The sequence below is a fragment of the Panthera onca genome, chromosome B4, assembly GCF_046562875.1.
Source record: "Panthera onca isolate mPanOnc1 chromosome B4, mPanOnc1 haplotype 2, whole genome shotgun sequence".
In the NCBI taxonomy this organism is placed as follows: Eukaryota; Metazoa; Chordata; class Mammalia; order Carnivora; family Felidae; genus Panthera; species Panthera onca.
In genome coordinates, this window is record NC_138345.1 from 105,043,426 (window position 1) to 105,064,086 (window position 20,661).

Sequence of the window (20,661 nt, forward strand, 5' to 3'; positions counted from 1 at the left end):
CATAGACTTCTAGAGTTAAAAGACATAAATTCAAATGTCAGCTCCACCACCAGAAGTGGAAGACTATGAACAATTTACTGAACCTCTCCACGCCTCTGCATCCTTACCTGTAAAAGAGTGATAGTAATGGTACCTATCTCCCAGGGCACTTGTGAGGATTAAATGAGGTCATAAACATAACATGCTCAGTGAAATGCCTAATTCCTAAAAGGTGTTCAATGGCTGGTGGCTGGTTTTTTTTTTTTTAAATGTCTAAGTTCTTTTTTTTTTTTTTTTAATTTTTTTAATGTTTATTTATTTTGGAGAGAGAGAGCAAGCAGGGGAAAGGCAGAGAGAGAGGGAGACACAGAACCCGAAGCAGGCTCCAGGTTCTGAGCCGTCAGCAGAGAGCCAGATGTGGGGCTCGAACCCATGTGCCTTGAGATCACGACCTGAGCTGAAGCTGGTTGCCTAACAGCCTGAGCCACTCAGTGGCCCCAGCTAGTGGCTATTTTATAAAGGAGACAAGCCACATGTGGGTGTGGAGCAGTCCAATGCAAAAGGTTCAGAACTAAAGCTGTTACTGGTGGCAAGAGGAGACAATGGCTTTGATAAGTATCTTCTTGTAAGGCACAGAGACGGGGGGTCAGCTGCGAGGCCCTGAGAGCTTAAGCTGTGCTGTCCAATAGAGTAGCCACTAGCCAATGTCCTAATTTAAGTTAAAATTAAAATTCAGTTCCTCAGTCACACTCGCTATATTTTAAGTGCTTAGTAGCCACATTAGCTGACGGCGACTACATTGGACAGTGCGGCTCTTCAACTACCTTTGCAGAAATGTTTGTTGGACAATGCTGGCTTAAAGGGGTCACGTTGGGCTGAATCCTAGGGCAACATTCATGAATAACTGGTTTACTTAATGTCCTCATCAAATCTCATCTTCTCTCTCCTCCTTATCTTTTATTTTACGGAATCTGAGGCTTATCAAAACTGTGACCTAAGAGTCTGTGCAATCTTACAAGCTGTAGGAATATTTTTGATCACTGTTTATATCAGTGCATGTGAATGCATTTGGAGAGATTCTGTGAAGGAGGTTGTCCTTGCTTTTCTTGATTGAGTTTGAATTCTATCATTAGCCTTCACATCTCTGCAATTACCCATATCTGGTTATTAACATGTTACTTCTACACTCCTCCTCCTCCTCCTCTCCTCCCCTACCCCGACATCCTCTGAATTGCAAGCTGGGAGACTGTGAGATTTTTAAAGTGATCATTATTTTAGTAGCAGCTGGTTCTTAACAGCCCCAGGTTTGTGACAGAGGTGACAGGATCTGTTTCTGTGGCTATATTGTCCTAATTATATTCCTAATGGATCACAAGTTTTGGGACAAAGCGATGTTACATATTGCAGTGTCTGCAGGGCGGGATTTTATGGTGTGCTGGGAACATCTAAATGTAACATGTGTAGCCAATGCATTTACTGTCATTAGTTAACCAAGCAGCTAGTGTGCCTCTTTCAGCTCCCTGACCCACATTTCATCCACGCTCTGCTGTTTTTCTCCTGCAGGGTTATTTCCTGAGTAAAGCCCAGAGCTTATGAGTCCCCCAGCAGAGAGCTCTGGTCTGACCTCCCTAAACAGGCAGTTTCACCTGCTGGGCTAGTGTTTTTCTGCTTCCTAGTCAATCTGTTAAGATTTTAGCAGGAGATTCTTGGATACCTTTTCCACAAAACATATGGGAGATTGTAATTACTTTGGCCTGGTACAATTTTAGAATTGAGAGAGCAAGGAAGAGGTGCAAATCTTCTGTTCATAAATAACCAAATCTGTGGGCACTTTAAAAGGCATTCTGTGCAGCAGGAGAATTTATGTGCCACATTTCACCCTTGGCACACTCTCCAAATGAATTGTTCAAAGAGAAGTTATATTAGGACAAATAGAAATGAAGACCAAGTCCAGATGTGGATTTTTAGTTAATATTTATGCAACACCCAAAGGGAAGACGGTATTGCACAATAAACCAAAAATGTCTTAGGCAAATAAGGAAATCTTTACCCCCAGGACCTGGCACCACAAAGGTATGAATTATACAACAAAGGCCTGGGAATGCAGAACGAATGCAGGGTAGGTCGGGGCGACTATAAAAAAGAATTCATTGAGGAAGTGGTGAGGTAGCAGATGTGTGGAACCTACTTTGGGAAAATAAGGGCTTAGCACTTTTTTGGCCAGTCTTGTGTCTAAGGTAGAAAAGTCAAGCCAACCAGCCTAATTTCCTTCATCTGTGGAGAGCAACAGTAGCTTTAAATAGAATAAGTATATCTATATATATATTCATTACCGAGGCAGCAATCTACAATGGGTAGGTATACCTTAATACACTGAAAAGCAATGTCTCTAGATTTGAAATGATCTCCAAGGATAGTGATGACATCTTTGAGACGATAACGCCCTCCCTGCATCCAACCCCCCCAACCCCCCAACTGGTGTCCAAGGAAGGTAGGAAACGCAGAAAGTGCCTGCTTCTCAGTCCTTGGAGAGTAGTCTGAATGCAACCAATGTTTAATGCATTGGAAGAATGTTGAGACCTACATTAAATTAAAATAGGAAAATTTGTTAAAATCAGCACAGCTGTTTTTTCAGCCTTCCATTCATCAGGGACAGCAAAATGTGATTTCTCACCATCTCCCAGGCTCCCAATCCTCAGGAGTTGGGAGTAGGGAGAGGAGAAAAGAAGGAGGTGGAGGAGGAGTATAGAAAATATTTATTTAGAACTATTGGAGCCTTGAAGTGGAGACAGCTCTGGAAATGCTTACAAGCTTTTTGCACGCTGGACCCAAACCTCCTTATTACTTTCATGCCTCGGAGTCCTCTTAATTATTGAAGAGAGCTGTTTGTGTGTGACTTACCACAGGCTTTCCTGAAGAACTGATGCTTTCTTCAGAATTTTTAACCTACTTCCTCCCTCTCTCCTTTGTTAATTCTTCACTGTCTCTACCATGGACAACAATTCAGCTTACCTTATTCTCTCATGATGAACATTTGTGAATTTCCAGTTGCTATATTGTTTCTGCTAAGCACACTTATTTGTTCATTTGTTGTCAACATTTTGTGTTGTTTTGTTTTAGCTTCTTCTGCTTGTCCAGATGTTACAGGCTCTGGGTGTTATGTGGAAAACCGGGCTGTTAAGATCCTCGCCCTCTTGGAGCTGCTGCCATTCTAGTGGGCATTCCAGATACAACGCATGCTATCAAGAAAATCATTCGGGTGAAAATGGGACAAAGATGGCTGGGAGTGAGGCTACAGTATAGGGTGGGTGGGGGAATTCTCTCAGGTGGATGGATAACATTTGAACTAAGATTGGCATGCTGAGAAGGAGCTAGGGAAGGTCTGAGAAGGCATCCCAGGCAGAAAGAGGAGAGAGTGGTGTCAGAGGAGAAGGATGCCCATGTGGCTGGAACACTTGAGCACAATGTGAGGGGAGGGAAGGGATCAGGGCCAAAGGAGTGCCTAGCTGGCAGTGGTAAAAATCAAGAGTTTTATTCAATGTGTATCAGGAAGTCATTAAGCATTTTAAAGTAGAGACATTGTAAGTTTTCAAAAGAATCTTCTAATGCCTGAAGTAAGACTGTGGGGAAGGGGGAACTGCAGAAGTAGAAATAAGGGTACTGCTTAAGTCCATGCAGAAAATAAGGGAGTTAGAAATAGGGTTGGGGCCATGTGGATGCCATGATCTACATTTTGGAAGTATCTACGTTTTAGTGAACAACTAAAAGGAATGGAGAAAGTTGGAGATAATAATAATTATAATTATTATTATTAACCCTTCTATTGCACTTAGGTGTTTCACACCTTAATGACTTCAATCTTCATAATAATAGTACCCACAGATATTATTTTCATCACTGCTGTATAGGTGAGACAAAAGGGGCACAAAGAGGTTGAGGGACTGGCCAAAGGTTTCTCATGTAATAATAGCACAGTGAGGACTTCAGTTCCTGGGTGCTCTTCATCCAGTGTGCTAGGATCTAATATCAACATGTAAATACAGTGGAGGGATACAGATATAGAGGAACTTGATGGGTCAATTAACAGGATTTTTTAAACTTTGCAACAGTGAGCAGAGGTTACAGAGTTAAAAAAAAAAGTTAAAAGATCAGTGTCCGCCTTTAAAGATACAACTCCCTTTTTTGTATGTTTTACATATGTTTGTCTCAGGGAACAAAAATGGGTCCATCTTGCATGGCAAAATAAATATAATAAATGTTCACCATTTCATCCGTGTCTACATAGATTTTTTTGTGAAATCAGGAAAAGACGGAGTTTTGTTTTGCTGACACCCAAACCACAGTATTTACTTCTCAGGCCACGGCCAGACATCCAGAGGATTACATTTGTTGCCCTGGATTTGAGTCCTGGAAAGCTTGCTACTTAGGCGCTTCCCTTGGAGGGCGGAGGGGAGGGGGGCGGGGTCAGTCAGCCCTCTCCGGGTCTGTTTTCCAAGCACTGTGGTTATCATGCAGCAGGGGGCGCTGCAGTAGTGTTCATCTTGGTCCACGGGAGCCCATCGCCCAGCCAGAGAGGGGCCAAGCCAGGAGGAGGTGTGGCAGGCAGCCCACCGTCCTCTTTGGTCTTGCAACTTTAGTACCCAGAGCTCGTCTACACAGGCCATTCTTCTACACCATAATTTATCAGGTTGGACGCCTTCCATCCAGTCCTGCATCCGGGCGGAAAAGAAAGGGCATTAGCTTCCCGCCTTCCTAGGTTTTGAGGATAGCGGTGTACCGGGCTGCAGAGGCGTCTCTTCTCTGTATTTCCAGAGTCAGCCTGAAAGTCCCCCCTGAAACCACGAAAGGCCCCCGCAGCTGCGGTGTGTGCGTATGTGTTTCTTTCCTCTCCGGGGGTCCTTTCTTTTTAACCTGACTGCGGGAACATTCTCCTTCCCATGCGTCTTTCTACTGACATTCGGGACGACGGTAGGCTCGGAGCTGAAATCTCTCCCTCCTAAGATGCCCCCCAAGCTCTCCAACACCCCCTCCCATTTCGACTCACTCGCTGTGAGCGTGTATGAGAGGTCGCGTGAATGTTTGTGGCCACCGAGCTGCAGCCCTCGCCAAACCTGTTCTTCCTCTCTCGGTCCCCAGAAGTCCCTCCAGCTGACCGGACTTACGCCTGGCAGCGCTTGGCACAGTCAGCGCTGGGGCTGAGATCCAGTCGGTGCCAGGCACTGCCAGGCAGCAGCGGCGCGAGCGACCGGGTCCTCCTCGGTGTCGATTCTCTAACAGCTCCTACTCCCAGGGCGCACTCCAGCTACCCCTCTGGGCTGTCTTCCAGCAGTCGCCCTTGGGTCCCGGGGGCTTTCCGGAGTGAAATCGAAGGTGAAGGAAACAAGAGGAGGGCGGGAGGTGGGTGGGAGGAGCCCCGGGCCGTGGGGAGGTGGGAGGAGCCTCCAGCCAGGGGGTGGTGTGGGAGGAGCCTTAGGGGAGGATCTGGGTGGAGAAAGGGGCCGGGCAAAGCCGGGATGGAGGGTTGGCCACGCAGGCGCAGGGGGGGGCGCGCCGAGAACCCCACGCGGGAGCTTCTGGAGTCTCCAGCCACCGCTCCTCACTTCACCGGAGAAGGGGCTGAGGCTGGGAGGGAGCTAATAAAGAGTGAATGAGCGGCAGCCGCTGTGGCAGCCGGAGTCAGCCGGAGCAGCACCGGAGCCGTGCGCCCGGGAGGCGGCGAGGGGAGGCGGTTCGCCTCGTCCCTCCCACCCGCCCCTCTTTCTCTCTCTTCCTCCAGCTGGTCTCAGAGTCCGGCTGGGTCCGGTCCCTCTGTCCCCATCCCGCATTCTTCCACCTCCTCCGAGTCCCACTCCTCACCTAGGGCGCCCCGAACTGCCATGGGTTAGGGTGGGGGCCGCGAGCCGTGCGAAGGACCAGCCCTGTACATCCGCCGGGGGGCGCGGAACCCGAAAGCCGCCAGCAGCTCGCGGGCGCCGGGCATGGGGAGCGTGGTGTGAGCCCGCACCCGAAGAGAACGCAGGGGCTGCGGAGACGGGCGCGAGGAGGAGGAAAGAGGAGGAGGAGGAGAGCGGCGGATTGCAAGGACCCGAGGGAGGAAGGGAGGGACAGGAGGGTGGGGAGCTAGGAAAAAGTGAAGCTGGGAGGAGAAGGCGGCGGAAGGTGGGGATTGATGCTTCTGTTTTTTGTTGCCGCTGCTGCCCTCGCGCTGGGAGCCGAGCCGGAGGGAAGGCGGTGGAGAGATGATTGCAGAGTTGGTGAGCAGCGCTCTGGGGCTCGCCTTGTATCTCAACACCTTGAGTGCGGATTTCTGCTATGATGACAGGTAAGGGGGTCGACGGGCTCCGTGGGGACTCCGCGGTGGCTCAGAAGCTTCCCGCACTTTAAGGCTTGAAGCGCGTCTTACAGGAACTGGTCCAGCACCTGAAGGTTTAGGAGAAGCGTAAACAACACCCAGAGCAAACACCGGGACGCGAGCGCGCTGGGCGGGCTGAAGGAGTTTGGGTTCCTAGTTTGCGGCAGGTTCTTTCTCTTGGTTCTTGGCTGTTGGCGAACGCTTAAGTATCCTAGCGGAAATCACAGCAATTTGGGAAACTGTTTAATCAAGGTATTAAATGGAAAAAAAAAAAGTCTTAGGTATTTCTTGGTGCACATTGAGCGACTTTAGGTCTGGGCTGGAAGGAAACCGCTCCCCTCCTCTGAATAGGTCTTCCCTGTGACGTTTCCTTTTATTGATGGGACACTTTTATTTCCCGAGGGGGGGGGGGGAAACACACACACCTTTGACAGTTACCAAAATAGTGGAAGGAGAGAATCGTCCTCTGTTCCAACTTTCCCATTTGACGTGTACGGTACTTTACTTTGAGCCAAGATAATGCTGCTGATGGACACTCCGACTCCCCCCTCCTCCCTCACCAATCGATGGAGTAGCACTTTTATAAAAGCCTGCGCTTTCATTTCTGTTTGGGAGTTTTACATTAGACGTTAGCGATTCTTTTGTGCTAATTGAGGAAGAAGACGCCCCTAGAGACTGAAATTGTCTTCTGCATTTGGGCTAGTTTGGGTGGCTAATGAGACCTGAACTGTGTTGTCAAAGAAACTGCATCGATTTCTGGAAAATGTCACAGTTGTGCTGGTGTCTCTACCTATTTTTTAAACGTTGTTAGTGTTTAGAAACTGGTGAAAAGCTCCGATAGCCATTAGGGAAAATTCCAATTTGTGCCTTTCCGGTGACTTAATCTGATTACAATTAAAACAGATGCATAATTAAAATATATTAGGGAGAACAGCACGCCTGGCTAAACTTATTAACCGTCCTGGGGTGTTTCATGCTCCATTGAAATTAAACCATCCAAAAAGTGAGCACAGATTTACTTTGACAGCTTTTCAGCAGCCTCTCTGGGCTATGGAAAGTGAATGGATCCCCAGGGTCAGGGCAAGGCAGAGAGTGAAGTTAGGCAGAGTGGCTGATCGTGAAGGCAGAATCTTTTCTGGGTGGTAATTAGCCATCTCTGGTGTGCCCACTCTGCGGGGTAAAGCATGTTCATGGATGTATGCTTGAAATCTGTGAATCTTGATTTACAGCCACATGTCTGCTACAAAATCAAGCAAACTCTTCTTAATGCATTTTATGTAGTTTCTATCAGACTGGTTGATAAGGAAGCCACTGTTAGACATAAACTTTTCCTCAACTTTTAAGCAATGTATATGTTTTAGCAATTATGCTACATCCTCTGAGAAATAAATATTCTTTGTGTAAGACTGGGGGTGAGCTGCTTCTGTTCCTTCCAGTTTTTTTGTTACCGTGCACCTGCTATTTCTAGGGTATTGGAAGAAAAAACTTTTGCTTCCAAAGATGGGTGACTTTTCACTAAAACGAGCTCAGGGATGAATCTGAGCAGTTCCTGTTTCTGTTGGGGACAGTTTGGAAAGTAATCATTTAAGCCAAGAATAAAGAGCTTGGAAAAAAAGCAACTTAACTGTAATATGCTAAGTATTGTAGAACGCTGTGATAAATCAAGCATTCTCAGTGTATGCTGTCCTTTATTGCTGTCCAGTTTTGTAAAAAATACATGTCAGAAGAACATATCCTGTAAAGATGAAGGCTTGAACTACACTAAACTTGCACATACATTTTTCTATAGATTTAATGCTTATTTTGTGTTCTTTAATCATCGGTCGGGAGCATTAGGACTTTGTAACTTGGGGAGAATAGTGTGAAGGAGATGATAAATTAGTTGTGCTTTGATGGTGGGCAATCGTCGTAAGTTCTTTACATACTGTAGGTTGGGTGCAATGTCAAAATTCCTGACTTAGCTACGTAGATGAACATAATGTGATGAGTTGTCCATATCATCTAATTGATAGCTTGCTCAATATATGATACATAGATAGACATTATATACTGATATGATGTTGAGAGCCTGTAAATATAAATTATACTTTGCTATGATTTGGAGGTGTATTTTGAGTCCAGTTTTCTTAGTAGCAGAACTGCATATACAGTCCTATGCTCTTAAAAGAGCATGAAGTCTTAACAGAATCAAACTTGGTTTTCATGTATCCTAGAAATTCTGATACACTTGTTAATAGGAGTGTGGAACTTACTGGATGTCTGCATGGCATGTGCAGGTGATTCAGTGCCAGAGTGCTCTGTAAATTGTGGCTTTTTGGATATAATTTGTATCTACTTTCTCTAACTCACAGCTCCATGTGGAACTGGGGGAGAGCTAAGGAGTCAAGTGGAAACTGTAGGATGATGATAATGTGTTTACTTCTAGTACTGCGTTTCAGACTACAGAGACTCAAGTTTAAAAAATTGTGTAAACTGCATGTGTGCATTCCACTACCCCCCAGGAACTTTGTGAAATACAGTTCTGGAAGGAGAGGCCAGTGCTGGGAGCTTGCGAGAAGGGAGATGGCTCTTACGCTTGACTTGCTTAACTAAATCAAGACTCTGCATTTTAGCTGAAGAATCTGGCATTTGCTAGAGGAGGGCTTTATATTGCTTCAGCTTAAACATTATTGCTGTGGTACTTCTCAAAGTTATCATTTCCTTTAAATATGGTGATCAAGTTTACTTTGTAAACTATATATGTAATTACTTTCACTGTTTGATGTAACTTGGTTGAGATTAAGTGGTAATCTGAAACTTTTTCATAGCAAAATCGATTTCCCTATGGTAAAACTTAATATTTTACAACTGTTTTAATGCTAAACTTAAGAATATGGCTGGGAAGAATAGAGTTCATCATATCTGATGAAAAAGCATATATAGTTTCAGCTTCACCGCCCCCCCCGCCCCCCCCCCCCCCCCCCACTCCATCCCCTTGCGTTCAGTCTAGCCATGATTGTATTGAATCTTAAATTGTGGTTAGAGTACAATTGGAATTATAAATGTGCAGTCTTGGCCAAATTTGAAGTCATGATGAATGATGACTTCTTGAAGGGCTCTCTCATTTTCTGGGGAAATTTGGTGTTTAGGTCACTGGAAAAAAACTTGCTGACCGCCAATTCTGTGCCCTCTTATATGTCTGTTGAGGATAACATTGCATCATTTTCACTATGTCCTCTTTAAAAATCCTATCTTAGGTTTTGCACAGAGATAACACTCAGAGAGGAGTCTGTGTCCTTCAAAGCAACAGAAGTATGCCAGAACTGTTGTTTTGCGGTCAGATTTCATGTTGCACGTATCATCTAATTCATAGCTAGCCCTTTATCATGTGTAACACGTAAACAAGAAGATAATGCACCTAATACGTATTTTTATTCTTGTGTGAATAAAATCATACATTACTTAAAAAAAAGATAATTTGAGTATTTGGAAGTGGGAAATGGGTTTGTGGTACTCTGAAATTTCTTTTCCTTGTTGTCCATTTTGCAGTTTGTTAAAACCAACCTTGATCGTCAACGTGACCATTAGGTTTCTTAGCTATTCCATTGTGCAACAATCATGTGAAACTTGGAAGAACAGCTCCACAACCGAAATTTCAACTTTTGAGTCAAAACTACCACAACTCTTAATAGCACTTTCCTGGTTTAGTATTCGTTCGGATCTGAATATAAATCTGTTTTTATAGAAACATGAGTTAATCTAAAGTCATAAAGATTTTGATTAACAGCATTTAAAATGAAGGAATGGAGGAATTAAGATATTACAACTTTTTTTTAAAATCTTTTTTTTTTTTCTAAGGGTATTCAACTATTCCTTCTGCTTGGCCCCTTTAAAGTTATTGTCCATTTGGGTTTTGACCTGGTATGATAAGAATCCCTTATGAAATGATCAGTCACTCTTTTAACTTCCCTCTAAAACATTCTAATAGGCTTGCAGGAGAACAGTCTGGGGTTGTTACCTTAGGATTCTAGTATGTTCAACCAAGTCCTGCTTGGTATTTAGTGAAAGCATGTTTAGGAAGAATTACTATATAATGAAAATATATAAGGAAGGAGTTTGCTTTGTATCAAAGTTGACTACTCAGGTTTTTATTGGAAGAAGTCAGGGTGTACAGGGTTGTTACTGTACTCTGATTTTCTCTCCTGAGTTTATGATATACTGAAAAAAATGCAAGTGGATACAGTTTATAGTTTATGAACTATTTTAATGTATTTTATTTTCTAGATAAGTTTAATCAAATGTATGCAGGACAGGTTCATTTTGCAGTTTGAACAAATACATCTCTTAATAGTAAATTAAAATTAGGTGAAGCCAGTACGGACTACTTTGCCTTACTTCCGATGAGCCTGTCACATGCGGTTTATCCTAGCAAATGACCCAAAGACAAGCACTGAATGGCCATGTATAAAGGCGATACGGAGAATTGCTGCTTGCCAGCCATGTGTCTCTTAGTTGTGTTTCTCTCTCTATATATTATAATAACAATATTATTGTGTGTGTGTGTGTGTGTGTGTGTGTGTGTGTGTGTGTGTGACGTGGGGGGCTATATTATTATATATTATTGTTTTACATTTTTTTGTCATCTGCATTTAGTTTTTTAGTACTAATGTGCCCCTAGGGGAACCCTTAATTCTCTGATGCTATAATTCTGAAACAACTAGAACCTTTTGGATTCCAACTTGAGTTAGGAACACAATTTGTCTTCCCAATCTCTCTGTTGCTCTTCTGCATGCTAAAAGCACTTCTTTAAAAATGCCCATGATGTTCCAGCTGTTTATCATAGGCAAAGGGAGCATATCTTCTAAAACAGGCACCTTCATAATGTTAGGAAAGGGCATAGTTTACCCTTGTCACCCTGAAAAATGTGTGGCTGACAAACCTAATAACTTTATCATTCTCACTTACCATGCTTTTAATACAATAACATATACCTTTTAAGTTTTTTGATTATTTTCTTATAAGCTAAATATCATGTAGCTTTGGGTACCTACTTTAATGGCTTCACAAAGTGACATGTGTGGCAGCTTTGATGGAAAGGACAAATGGGTTGTTGAATGTAAACACCCCTCTTCTGTGAATAGCTGTTCTCATTTAGAGCCTGGTTGAAAAAAAGAGGAGAGACATATGACCAGGAACTGTGTACGTCCTGTTTTTCGTGAAGGCATCATACTTTGAATAATTGCAGGTGTAACTGTGCACAATGCTAGATGGTTTCTTTGAAGATTTTATTTGTATGTACTTTTGAGGTATAAATGACTGTGTTCAGCAATTCACTAACTATGAATACTCCTACACATAGGCTTCTCATATATATGATACATAATACAAACATCGGCTGTTCACCCTCGTCAGCAAACATCGTTACCGGTCTGTCCTTTCCTACTGTACTATAGCTGGTATTGTAAACTCTTTGAATCTGGGAGTCTGATGATAAACTTATAAAAATGCTGATAGATTGTACTTCAGCAGATTCACTTGCATTTAGTCATGTTTATTTTGATTGATACTCGTATTTTAAAACTTTTATTGGGACTCTGTTGGCTTCTTTCCCAGAATAGCTGTGCTGAGGGTCCATGGTAGGTGGTTTGAACTGGCCTTGTTGTTGGTCTGGTGCTCACTGGCACTGTATTCATACACGTAGAAGCTTTAGAATACCTCTCCCCAAATGTGTTTTTCCTGTTTGTCTGGATCAGTTGTTTTCCATGGAGGGAAACAGTGGTTGAATACTTTGAGTTAACTAGATTTGCCTCGACTGGTCATGGGGATTGAAGACTTTTGCCTCAAAGATTTTTTTTTTTTTTTGGCTGTAGTTTCTAGGCAGATAATTCCATCAAGATGCAGCACTATCAAATTTCTATTGATCTCCTTTCCTCCTCTCTGACAGTTTAACTTTTCAATCATATTTGTCAGTTTCTCTGGTACTCAAGGTTTCTTGGAGCAAAATGTATAAATGTTTGTTTCAGTCTTTTAGAAACTCTTTGGGATTACAATTTTGGGTTCAACCATGACCTTTTTTTTTTTTTTCTTACAGGTAAATGGGAAAGAACTGAGTAAGCCTAACTGCTCAGAAAAAATTTTGAAAAAGGCAGGAACACTGAAGTGATTGGTTTTCAAGATGCTACATTAAAAGTTGCTATCGTGTTTTTAGAGTAGTTTGTTTTCCTTAAGGGCATTTCATAAGATGCAGTTAATTTGAATGACCAGAATGATTATTTTAAAGATGAGATGAGCAGAGAGGTTTTTATTGGCTCAGGTCTAAAAAATTAATATGGAAAAGAGATTAGAATTGAAAATTCTAAATTCACCTTTAGATTTCATTTTATTGTGGAATTAAATGAAATTATATGTACACTTATTTATTCTAAAAGTTCACCTTTAGATTCCATTTTATTGTGGAATTAAATGAAATTATATGTACATTTATTGATTATAAAGGTATGCACATACCACATTGCTTGAGGGCAGTGCTGCAGTATCTGTTTTAAGAGTACCTTAGTATTTGGCAGAGGAGATGCTATTGAGCTTATGATAATTTGATGTAAGCTTTTGTTTCTTGTTTTCTTTGCTGGGGCATCTTGTGATATCAGAGTGAGGCAGGATATGAGGCGTGGCCCAGCATGTAGTTGTAGTTCAGGAGATTGACTAAATTACATGATTTGTCAAATGAAACGTACATTACTGCCCTTCCAATAGCAGCTGTGTGTTAGGTGTTGGGAAAAATGAAATGGTTCTGTCCTATCCCTTTGCCTTTGATGATTGCGCTTCATTTCTGTGGCATTTATTATAATAAATGTGTCATTATTTCACTGAGACATCATGTTTAAAAAAAAAAAACAAAACCCAGCAAGTTCACTACAGGCTTGTGATTATGATTTCATTAGCAAACAGTGTATAAAAATTATTGCCATAGGGTAAAAGGAATTTACTGACATTTGAAACTGAAAAACTTCCAAGTTTTGATAACAAACATGCTTTATTCCTAATTGTGATTCCAGATTATTGATTTCTTCAGAAGTAGAAAGTTTTGACTGTAGTCTCCTAGAAATTCTCCCTTGGCATCATTTAGGAGTATTTTAACTTCAAAGGATGTGTTATTTGCTGAAGAGTGGCCACTGGGGCGCAATATGGCTCTTGACATTTTGAACAGTGTTAAATGATGATACTGAAGTATTTCAAACAGGCATGTTTCAGCATTGTTTAAAAATCCAGTGGGAAGAATGGCAATCCATATAACCCTGCATTCTTGGAATTCTTTGGTTATTAATTTTAAATGCAGTTCACAAGTTTGCATTTTATAAAATAAGTTTTTTTTAAAGATGAGTAAGTCTAGTAAAATTTTTTACAGCTGTGTCTTATGAAATTTTGTTTTCTTTTTTGAATTGCTTGTAAGTATTCTATTAAGAGACTGAAAGGATACAGACCATAGCCTTGTTTGTTTTTGCTTTAATCTCTTGGTCGGGTTCTATGTCTATGTTTAGAACATTGTTACAAAGCATATTATTATTAAATTTCTATTATAAACCCTAGATTATAAAACTAGTCTCGGAGAGAGGCAGATAAGTGAAAACACTTTGGGAAAAGTAAACATCTTGTTTTTGTTAATTTTCAATTTGTTCCACAATGAAGGCAGATCTACCCTGCTTTCTTTTCTGTTAGTGGCATCCCTTGGATTAATCATGAAAGTCAGTAGTTTAATTCATTATAATGTCGGTGCATGTTGAAGCGCTATCTCTGCAGATTGTGTCTGCAACAGGGGATAACAGAGGTGGTGGCTTTACAGATTACATTGACAGGCTCGACCACTTTTAGTTTGGGGGAAGATGCTTGTCATTACAAAGCCATTTAAGGGAAGTGGTTCTTGAGGTAATGCTGGCAGCTGAAATACTCATCTGGGGACCTTTCTCATTGTTTTATAAACTGTCTTTTGGCTACTTCTGCCTTCTTATCTTTAGGTTTTAAAAGGTATTGCACATACTGAGCCTACTGCCTTGGATTATAAAAGATGTCTTAAGTCTTAAGGTAGAATACTTGGGTCCAAATATTTTGTCAAGTGTACTTCTTTTAGAAGAGGATGTTCCCCTCCTCCTCCAAATAATTAACTATAGGACTGCTCTCTGAAAGCAATTGAGAAGAGCTCATTTTGACAAAGCAGGCTTCTAATGACAAATTTTCCAACTACAAATTTGCAGAAGAAAAGTTCTCAGATGATGAAGAAGTTTAATCAGGCAAAAAGACATTTTTATTTGCAGAAATAGGCCCTTTAGAGGGAGGCAATTATTTATAGCTGATGTGAAAAACCGGTATACCTGAATTCATTTGGTAAACCTCATTTAAAATAGGAAGGTTATTCTATTGAAAAAAAAAAATGGTGCTGAATTGTGTCACTGAATTTATATTAAAGAAATAAGGTTTTATACTTTAACCCATTCCCACAGGGTTATGTACTGATTTAACCAAAGAAAATGAATTTAAGATTTGAAGAAAATCTATGAAAGACACCGGTGTGTAGCCTGAAATTACCGAATATACTTTGCCACAAATATCTAGTCTTTCATTTAAAATATCCCATTAGAAAGCATCTCTAGGGTTGCTTCCTTCGCCTTTATATTTAAGAGTCTGTATTTTTTCTTTTAAAAGCAGTGGTGTTTTGGGCATTTGTTTCGCGTTGAACAGAAACTGAAATTTCACTGTTTGAAACCTCCTGTATGTCATCAAGCCATTTCTATGAGAGAGTAGCTAGTAGCTCCTTTGGAACTCATGCCTGATAAGATTGAGATGCCTGTGGCAGACAAGGGGGCTTTCGACCTTGTCCTCTCTCATCATTTGCTCCCTGCCTTCATCCTTTGACATGGATGATTGCCTTTTAGGAACTCTTTTAAAATGCAGTTTAAATCTCTGATTTCTTCAAATCAGAGGGATCCCTCCGTGCTTCTCCTAAAGATACATTTTTGAACTGGGCCTGGGCCTCTTGTTGGGTCTCTCTCTCTCTCTCTCTTTTTTTTTTTTTTTTTTTTTTTTTTTTTAAGAGAGAGAATCCCAGACAGGCTCCATGCTCAGTGCCTGACCTGAGCTGAAATCAGGAGTTGGGCACTCAGCTGACTGAGCCACCCAGGCACCCCCTGAGTCTCTTTCCATCCAGGTGTATATATATATTTTTTTAAATCAGTGCTTCCTAAACTCCCTTCTACCTGCAAATCACCTGGGGTGTTAAAATGTAGGTTGTGAGACAAATCAAGAAATAAACTCTTAACTATAGAGAACAAACTGATGGTTACCAGAGAGGAGGGAGGTGGGGGCATGGGTGAAACAGGTGCCAGAGATTGAGGAGGGCATGTGTCATGATGAACACCGGTTGATGTATGGAAGTGTTGCATCACTATATTGTACACCTGAAACCGCTATAACACTGTTAAACTATACTGGAATCAAAATAAAAACTTGAAGGAAAAAAGGAAGGAAAAATATATTTCAAAAATGCAGGTTCTGGCTGGAGTGGGGCTCAGAGTACATGTCTGTCTCTCACAGGTGCAACAGATGATGCTGGTTCATGGACTGCACCTTGAGTAATAAGGCTCTATTTCATTTAAATGTATTACATCAGCTCAGTCTGTTTCACAGACATTTGGAAAGATTGCCTAAATTCCTGAATTGAATAAGATTGAGGATAAGGTGCCTGTTCTCTGTGTAGCAGTCTGGCCATTTTATTTCATCTTTATGTTTTGTTTTCACATTTGTTCAATCATGACATCTTTAAATTGATCAGATGGATTTGAGGTATTGTGTAGATTTTGAAAAGGTGGAGAGCCTGTTGAAATTCTAGGAGATGATCTCTACTGAAATATCTGTCACCATCTTGTATTACAATATCATCTCCTTTGTAACATTAGTGTGTAGACAGATGTTGGATTCTGATTTTGACAAACTGATCTGCAATTGCCTTAGGCTTGGACTTGAAAAATACTGATGCTTACACTGAGTCTCTGTAGTCAGTGCCGTTTTTGGTTTGTGCCTCTTTTGAACAATTCCTTGTAAGGAAACTTGACTTGCGTTACGTGAAGACTTCACAGACTTTAGACAGGCACCACAAAATAGGTGTTTAGGTAGCTGAGAGTAGGAAAGATTTTTATATATTAATGATATTTAGGGTACTGGATGATGTGGTCATGTGAAGGTACCTACACAGGATTAGAAATACTTGAACCCATTTTTTTAACCTGGCACCTTATGCCTTAGCCTTTGGGCATTTTGGGGGCTTTCTGAATAGATGAATGCCCTATATATCTGAAGTTTTAACTTCCTACTAATAGACATCTTTTTTTTTTTTTAAGCTTATTTATTGATTTTGAGAGAGACAGAGATAGCGTGGGTAGCAGAGAGGGAGAAAGAGAAGGGAGACAAAGAATCCCAAGAAGGAGATAGCGTGGGTAGCAGAGAGGGAGAAAGAGAAGGGAGACAAAGAATCCCAAGAAGGCTCTGCACTGTCAGCTTGGAGCCTGATGCAGGGCTCGAACTCATGAAACCGTGAGATCATGACCTGGGCCGAAACCAAAAGTCAGACGCTTAACTGACTGAGCCACCCAGGTGCTCCCTAATAGACATCTTTTTAAAGAACTCATTCTAAAATCGGTAATGATTATTCCTTTTTTTTTTTTTTTTTTTTTTAAATACTGTGCACTAGAGGCAGTATCATGAATGAACATTGAGCCAAGATCAAAGGCTGGCATTTAAGTCTTGCAATTACTACTGCATTGAGCTACTTTGCTCTCTAAAACTTTGTCTTATAATGGATCAGGAAGTGGAAATAATAATAACTGCTGACCACAGAGTGAGGATGAAGTGAAATAGTATGACAAATATTCTGTGTGTGTTTTAAAAAGCTGCATGGGTATATACCCTTTGATGTAGAGGGTGTTGGACCTGAAGGTGACTCTCAGTTATCACTGCACATTAGCGTCTGAGAACAGAGCTGTGTCCCATTCCAAGCTGTTGCTAACTTTTCCACTTCCAGTCAGTGGTTGAGCTCCTGCTGCCGCAGCTGTTGCGCCCCCCACACCCTATCTCTGCTTCTCATCTCTGTCCACCCTCTGTTGGTTAGCAGTCCTTAGTCTGACGGCAGAAGCGGTTTTTTGCTCTGCTGTATTTCTTTTCTGTTGCTTTCCCCATGCTTCTGGTCTCCGTGCACGAAGGCTTATTTTGAATAGACATTCTGGCCAATCTGAGCACTTTTTTTCCTTCTGCAGAGTAAAAGGACCAATTACAGTGCATCGGGTGTAAATAATCTTTGGTACTTTGGTTCTGCTTGGCAGGATGTATTATTACTGGGTACTCATGGTTTCCCTCTTCAATGACAGCCCTTTTTCTTTTGGGAATACATGCAGATTCAGATCAGTTCTGGAGGCTCGGTGATTAGGAAAGCTGTATGTCAGATGAGCCAAAGTTTTCCTGCGTTCAAATGTTTGTGTGAGTCAGTAATGTATTGAGACTTTGCAATGAGTATGTTTAGTATATGTACTGGAGAGTAGCACCTAATATCTAAACCCGGTGATTCATTTTTATAACTAATTAGAAAATATTTCCTTCTTTAAACCTTTCCAAACAACGGGGTGGCAATAAGACTATAAAAACTTCAAAGTCAGATAATCTAGGGATTTAATCCCAGAACTATTACTTGTTAATGGTATAATTTTGATTGTTACTTAAACTCTTTTAGCCTCTGCTCCCTGTTCTATAAAATTAGAGTGGTAATACCTCCTTGATAGAGTTGTGGGGAGAATTTAATGAAATAAGCTACATAATTAGTGCCTGGCACAGTGTCTGGTCTGTCTAGGATACTTAAATATTTCTCTTGAGAAATTATTCATTAACTATTGATTGCTGGTAGTTGAAAATCACTATATAATAACATCAGGAAATATTGTAGAGCATTTAGGGGCATTTCTTGCGAAAGCAAATATTAAACATTTAAACTTGTTTTAGTAATTTTTCACTTAGAATTTCAGATAGATGTAGGATAACTGAAGGGGTTCAGTGAACTATATATTATATTAACTATGAATTTTGGAATGTAATTTTCATCTCGAGTTATACGTTTGGAAAAATGATGCTGAAACTTAACCCTTTTATATGCATGCATGCACACATGTAAATTTTGCCAATACAATGTTTGTAGTGTATACTCAATTAAAAGTGCATATGAAGAACAGAACTAGGATTTCTTCCATCTTCTTTGTAATTGATACTCTTCTTTAAATTTGATGATACTGTGCATAGGAGTATATGCAAAATTATGATTTTTTTAGCATCTTATAAGAACTGTCCCACTCTATAATATGCATCTTAGACAATGAAAAAGCTTAATGAAAATACACAATTGTTTTCGGTTTCATTGTGAAAGGTTATGTTGAATTAAGAGTTAGCCCGAATCCCGGAAATACTTATATATCTTTTGTTTTATAGTGAGCAAAACTGGACATAAAAGCTTATTATTTTTTGAAACCTTTTCTGGGAAGCTTGTTATGCTTTCTCTCATGAACTTACTCTCTTCCCAGGACCTATAACGTGCATTAATTTATTTACAGGTGGTTCTGCATTTAAGAATATTGACCTCTCTCCTGATTAAAATAGATCTTTCTTCACATTTGCTTAACATTTTTCTAGCGAATCCCTATATAAAGAGAACACATAATCTTATAACTCTAATATTTCTTGCTTTCCTTTTTTTTTTTTTTTTTTTTTTTTTTTTTTGCCTAGAAAAAGATTGCCCCCCTCTTCCCTGCCCCAAATCACGAGATAAGCTAAATATATTGAAGGTTTACCATATTGGTAGCACAGCTTTCTTTTTAAAGTCAAGGTTTGGCGGTAATGATTCCCCAGGTTCCCTTCCAGCTTAAAACAGGTCACAATTCTAGGGTTATGGATTTGGGTTCATTTGCCCAAGAAATATGCTTGAAATTGGCCATTTTGGGGTAATTAATAATATGTTAAGTAAAACGTTGGCCTTATTGTCACATATAGAGTGAAAAATCAGGCACATTAATAAACAGACCGTATCAACCAGAGATGTTTTTACCTCAGCCATAATCATCATTATTTCCTATGTGTTACCTTATTCGCAGTTGGAATGTTTACTCTGTTCCTATTGATAACTAAATTCTAACAGCAAGTGGCAAGCTCCTAAAAAGGAGAACACTTTTGGTTCTTGTTGGATGGCAGCCTAGTTTTCTCTGGTGCACATCTGTTCCTTGGAACATTTTTAGAATATTCAGGTGAAAATTCACTTAGTATTTTAATAAACCAGATTCTGTTACTGATGGGTTAAAAAGAATCAGTCATACTGTTTTAATTTATTAAAGGAAAATAACAAATGGTTTTTGCAGAGTAGCCCTCAACTCTCTGGAATTAATTTAAAATTAGTACAAGAAACCAATAATTCAAGACCTTATTAAACATGCCTCAGCTGCTGATTTTTAGGACTAAACAAAGGACTAGCATTTGGATTTCTGCAGGGTGAGGGTTGGATGGGAAGGTGTGGGTACCTATTATAAGGGAGGATATTATCCTGTTTTGAAGTATGACATCCCTATGAATGGACTTTGGTGGAACTGACAAAGTGACTTGCAGAGGGTTTTGTCCTTTTCTTGCTTATGATACAGTGCTTTCCTTTATGGTATAGGGGCGGCGTCATTATGGGGAAGTGTGGGTGAACTTTGTTTGTTGGGGGAAAACAGAGACAAGAAAGATGGGTGGTTTTGATTCTGATCTTTGTGAATTGGAACCAGAGTGGCACATGATTGTCAGTTTCTTGAGGTGGAATCAAGACAAGTTGTTAGGAATGGAAATCCTCCAATTTAACTGTTTGTGGAAGTAACCCCATGGTGTTTTCTAAAGATTATATGGTATATTTTGATCGCATGCTGAATTTTTGGTGTGTGTTGTAAAATAGAAGCTTGTTTATGGTTTTAAAATGCTATTGTTATAAATGAGAAATCTTTGTAAATACCTCATCTTTGTGTATTTGGAATTTGAATTCTGAGAATTTATTATGTGGGGAGGGAGGGAATTAGATTTATTTTTCAAATGGAAGCCTGAAGGAATTAGTAGACTTACTGTTAAATTGGACAGTTTACTTATATACCGCAAACTGTGTAGATTTAAGGTGGACCATGGATGATATTTAAAGGTTAAAATGGTTTTTAATACTAAGCATCATCTTAAGTTTAAATTTTTACTTTTATTTCTTTTTGTGTCATCATTGTTTATGAAAACTGGTTGAAAATGAAGTTCAAAGATTT

At 40.5% G+C, this 20,661-nt stretch overlaps 1 protein-coding gene and 1 long non-coding RNA gene across 2 annotated transcripts in view; one reads left to right on the top strand and one right to left on the bottom strand.

The window, feature by feature from the left end:
- Nucleotides 1-4,398: 4,398 nt before the first annotated feature.
- Nucleotides 4,399-5,918, bottom strand: LOC144616885 (uncharacterized). Its single transcript, XR_014137965.1, has 2 exons — nucleotides 5,836-5,918; nucleotides 4,399-5,328 (listed from the first exon to the last, which is right to left on the bottom strand). It is a non-coding gene; the product is annotated as an uncharacterized LOC144616885 (long non-coding RNA).
- Nucleotides 5,232-20,661, top strand: part of TMTC2 (transmembrane O-mannosyltransferase targeting cadherins 2) — a 412,397-nt gene continuing 396,967 nt past the window's right edge. The window contains exon 1 of the mRNA XM_078449640.2: nucleotides 5,232-6,301. Within this exon, the coding sequence (XP_078305766.2) occupies nucleotides 6,219-6,301 (83 nt within the window). The 5' untranslated portion in view covers nucleotides 5,232-6,218. The remainder of the gene's footprint in view (nucleotides 6,302-20,661) is intronic.